The 5,000-nt window shown below is 41.2% G+C and overlaps 1 protein-coding gene across 5 annotated transcripts in view; it reads left to right on the top strand.

Annotated features, from left to right (window-relative positions):
* The window catches only part of tsc2 (TSC complex subunit 2), a 46,792-nt gene that overhangs the window by 23,965 nt on the left and 17,827 nt on the right, over nt 1-5,000 (top strand). For 3 of the 5 annotated variants that reach the window (XM_061680632.1, XM_061680633.1, XM_061680629.1), the window contains exons 26-28: nt 920-1,060; nt 4,642-4,803; nt 4,891-5,000. The exon at nt 4,891-5,000 is cut by the window's right edge and continues 49 nt beyond it. In XM_061680632.1, the coding sequence (XP_061536616.1) occupies nt 920-1,060; nt 4,642-4,803; nt 4,891-5,000 (413 nt within the window). The remainder of the gene's footprint in view (nt 1-919; nt 1,061-4,641; nt 4,804-4,890) is intronic. The other 2 variants (XM_061680630.1, XM_061680631.1) reach the window with 1 other exon arrangement.

Raw genomic sequence — 5,000 nt, forward strand, 5'->3', positions numbered from 1 at the left:
AAGGCCTGGAAAAGCATTTCAAATGAAGAATGCAACAGTGTTGTGAAGTAAATCGGTCGCAGGCTTGAGGTAGTTATTGGAAGTAAGGGTTATGCCACCAAATATTAAATGTTATTCACTTGAGTTCATTTAATAATGTCTGTTCCAATACTTTTGCTCACTTGAAAAGTGGGTGGCTTCAAACAAAAGGTACTCTGTCATGAGTTGTTTAACAGATCAAGAGGTAAATACCATGAAATAAAAGCTGGAATTCTGAACTTCTGTCTCATATTCCTCTTTTGATCTGAAACCCAAATGTCTTCAGTATGCAACAAAAATAAAGGAATTGAGCTTGCCGTTCCAATACTTTTGGAGGGGACTGTATTTCCAAATAACCGTTTTGCCCTCTGCTGTAGTTTGTTTTTCCTTTTTAATAGACCTTTTATCTTTTTTCCTCAGTTCAGTTCTCCGCTGTCATGTAAATCTAATTTATAATGTTCAACTGCTGTTAATTTTCACCCTGTTTTGTTTTTTCTTTCAATTTTTCATTTGGCACCTCCCCTGCCTCCTGTGATTGGGCACTGTGTTGCGGTTGCGGTTTTGGGGGGTGGTCGTGTCATCCTGGATTCCTTCCACATATCCCCTGCCTCCCCTTCTCCTGTGACCTCTGCCCTTTGATGTTTTGTGACCTTTCCCTCTGTATACTCCCTCTGTGTGTGGTGTGTGCTGCTGGGTCACATGCTCATGTCGCTTTGGTGTTGGGGGGATGATTCCAATGGGCTCCTGAAAAACCATCACACACCACACGCCCCCTCAACTCATCACCTCTAAACCACCTCCACCTTGACGTTGACTCACCCCCTTACTACCCACCGCCACTATAACCTCCACCCATGCCCATTCCCGTCGACCCTTCGCCATGGCATTCATCACTGCCCAGTCTTCGGGCGGCAAAAGTGGCGAAGGCAGCAGCGGTGGTAGCCAATAACAGCAGCTCTCCAGTTAAAGAGCTGAGGGACCTGTCAGCCATGGACGCTTTCCGATCCCGCAGCATCAGTGTCTCCGATCATGCGGTCCGCAGGTTAGAGAGTCCTCCTGGTAACCAAACTAAAAAAACAACTACCACCAAACCTTTGATTGTCTCCTTCATGGGACGGTTGATGGGGTGTTTGGTCATTTTCATGCTGTCGCGTGGTCATTTATTGCCAGGGACACCTCGAGTGGGTGCTGCATGCTTAAATTTGTGTGTCAAACACTTGTCTGTTATGTGCTGCAATCATGCACTTGCTGTTGTAGATTTAGTTTTTGTGATAATTTTTTTGCATGCTGGAGTGTTTACAGAAGACACTGGAAAGCATCATAGTCCATGTGGATGTATTTCTGGTTGATTTTGTGCCAACACTCAAGTTTTTATTTCATGTCAAATGTTTGACTTGTTTGTTTGTTTGTCTTGCTTGATGTGACCCTGACTGGGTTTTATTGGCTTATAAAAAAATGGCTGGAGGGATGGGAGTGAAGCATGCATTTCCAAAGTATTGTGATCTTAAACTCTCTATACTGGCAAGTGCACCCCACAATGCTCCTTTTTCCTGATAGGTCACTTTATCAGTGATGGGGACAGCAGCAACAAAACAGTCTTCTTTGTCTGCTGACATTGGTTGCCATTTTGCATCACTCACCTCAAAAGACACACTATGACCATGGCAATCTCCTTTAGTGTGATTTTGGGTCTAGCTGGGCTGAACCTGTTATACGGTTTGATGAGAAACTATACAAATTCAGATTAAAACTCAAAGTCGCACTTGCACACTTTCGGCCTTTCTATCCTTTATGCCTCTTATGGTGAATATAGTTTTTTTAATTTCTTTTTTCAAATTTTTTTTTTTTTTTTTTTGACCAGCTTTTACATGACTCATGATCTACATTGCAGTTGTCAAATATACAGTTCTCTCACTTCGGCGTTCGTCATTCCATTCCTGTTTCACAGGAGGCAGAGTAATACCTTTCGAAATAAAGGTCAGATTGCAAAGATTTAAACTTTTAACCTTTACAAACCATAGCTGACATTTTGAGGTGATTGTATCGCACTTATACAGCAGTTTAATTGATTAAATAGAACTCAGAATGTATTGTCTTTATTTAGAATCTAGCTCCTTCCCATCTTCAGAAATTTTCACCTGTGATGTAACAAATTGCAAATCGTCCGTTCATTTGGTATTAGCACGCATGCGCGCTTGCACCCTCCCCAACACACACACACACACACACACACACACACAAATATCCACCGACCGTTCAGTTTAATGCCGTGTGTTTTGCTATTTCACGTTTTACAGTGCGGCAGCTAGTTGTACAAATGGTGTGTGCACTGTTAAGAGCTTTTTTAGCTTTCCTAGCAAATAAAATACCAATACAAGAGCAGTGGATCCTCGAGAGTCACTTGGCAGGGGGGCAGCCGGAAGGGAGGGGCGTGGGGGCGCACATCTGGGACTGCGGTCGAGCAAGTATTAGTAACATTCAAACCGGCATGTTTTCACAAATATTTAGCAGAAAGTATTAGATTCACGGGCATAGTTCGAGCCAGGCTGAAACCAGTTGCAGTGACAACGATTTTCTCTTCGACAATCACGGCTTCAACCCAGACACCCTCTGCCATGGTAATGGGAAAAGCAGCACGACCACAACTATGCTATTGGTGGGGATTATCCACTGAGCATTAGAAATTTTCCAAAACCTTTTGCAGTTACAGTTTAAACCAAAAGGTTAACAGTGCAACCTTCTATGCACTGCTGACTGCTCATGACTCTATGGCTTGTTTTACTTTTTCTACCGACAGCCTGCTGGAGCAAATATATATTTATATATATATTTGTATATATACTAGGGCTGTCAATCGATGATTTTTTTTAAATTGGATAAATCACACTTTTAAATTTTGATTAATCACAGGTGCCTAATATTCTGTACCACACACAGTACCACATTTTGCTTTAATACACTATTTCAAACTTGTTGTGCTTTGATGAAAAGAGAGTTCATCCATCCATCCAATTTCTTTTACCGCTTATCCTCACTAGGGTCGCGGGCTGCTGGAGCCTATCCCAGCTATCTTCGGGCGGGAGGCGGGGTACATCCTGAAGTGGTCGCCAGCCAAGTGATTCACTATATGCAGATTACCTTTGTTTTTTGGGGGGTGACTTGAAGCAAAATTTGTCGCCGATCACGCCAGTCGGAGTCTCCACTCATCGTTGCACTGGCGTAAGCGTTGACCTGATTACTGACCTTATAGCAACCTGCACCACATTTCAGATATCCATCTGGGGTTATAGTAAAGGAGTGTGTGTGTGTGATCAAAATAAATTTTTATGATTAATCTGACTTAATACATGATTGAGATAATTGTTTTGTGATTTATGAGTCAATGCTTTAACTTTGACAGCCCTAATATAAAATATATACCAATAGGCATTTACCATCCACTCTGCGCAATCTTGTTCCCTTTTCCAGAGTCCTCTGTCACACTGAACCAGTAGTTTCTCTTTCAGTTTATGACATCTGTGGAGCTGCTAAGTAGCAGACTCTGACCTCTTGATTGGCTCAAAGATGTCGGGTTTAACCACAAGTCTACTTTTAGCCAGCTCTGTATATAAATCCTCTTCCTGCTCAAATTTCAAAACGTAGCTCCCCATTCAGAGTAAGTGCAGGACGCTAATGATTGACCAACATTACGTCACTTCCGGTAGCCCTTGCGGTGAAGAGTAGCTAACTACACCAAGGATGTCTCAAAAATTGGCAAAGTTCAGGAGTGCTCAATAAAAAGTCATTTTTAGCCAATTTATGGTTGACAACTTGCTGTAAATGTATTACAAAATATATTACCAATGCAAATATGAATTTTAACCGACTGCCATAAAATTGTTGCACTCTGACCTTTAAACTACTTTCAAAGTATAATACGTAAAACAGAATTGATTTGATAGACACAGCTGCAATGTTAATTGATTATTTATTTATTTATTTATTATTATTATTTTTTTAAACCTACTTCCTCTGCTGAGTGGCTGCAAATTTGTTTTAACACCTCAGCAGTGAGTTGACACAACTGCACTCATTTCACACACATTTGGAATTTTGAGTAGATGTTGAAAAGTGAACTGTAATAATCAGAAGCAGAGGCACGGTAAGTATTGTTTCAACACTTAATTTAGTTAGTTTTTATTTAATACACTTATGCATGACTTTATTCCAGAATTACCCTTAAATCTCCAAAATTGAATCACTTAAAATCTATGGCATTTTACAGAAATCCAACTTTGAAATGCGTCGAGGTGACCCTTTTTAATTTAAGCCAAACTCTTGTGTAAACATGTGATTCAATATGAACAGTATTCAATCCAGCCTCTTATACAGTTTGCTTAACTAAAAGGGAATAGCCAATGTGGTGGTTCTAGCCTGCAAGAATACGTTACTTTACAGCATGGGTTTGTTTGTTTTTTGCTTTTCTTAGTGATTATACATGCATGCTTATGCTGTATAACCATAATGCATGTAATACTTGCATGTTTCTGTTTCGATAGACATGTTGAATTAAATCCTAGAGTCTTCCTCTGATCGCATTTCTGCTTTGCTCTTGTTTCTCTGTCTTCTTATTGCATCCTGTAGGATGCAAACCTCCTCCACCACCTGCAGTCTGGGCTCCGCTGATGAAAATGCAGTAACTCAGGCTGATGAGGGGCTGAAAACTGTTCACTTGGAGCTCACTGAGACATGTCTGGACATGATGGCTCGATATGTCTTTTCCAACTTCTCAGCGCTGCCCAAAAGGTAAGTGAGGACTTTTTTGTGGTTTTGTTCCAATTTTATTACATGGTTGATGGTTGCACCATTTTGCACATTTGACCTTCCTCTTAGATCTCCAATCGCAGAGTTCCTCTTGGCAGGGGGTCGCAGTATGACTTGGCTGGTGGGCAATAAGCTGGTGACCATCACCACCAGCGGAGGGATTCGCACTCAAGCACTGC

Source organism: Phycodurus eques, chromosome 6, assembly GCF_024500275.1.
Source record: "Phycodurus eques isolate BA_2022a chromosome 6, UOR_Pequ_1.1, whole genome shotgun sequence".
NCBI lineage: Eukaryota > Metazoa > Chordata > Actinopteri > Syngnathiformes > Syngnathidae > Phycodurus > Phycodurus eques.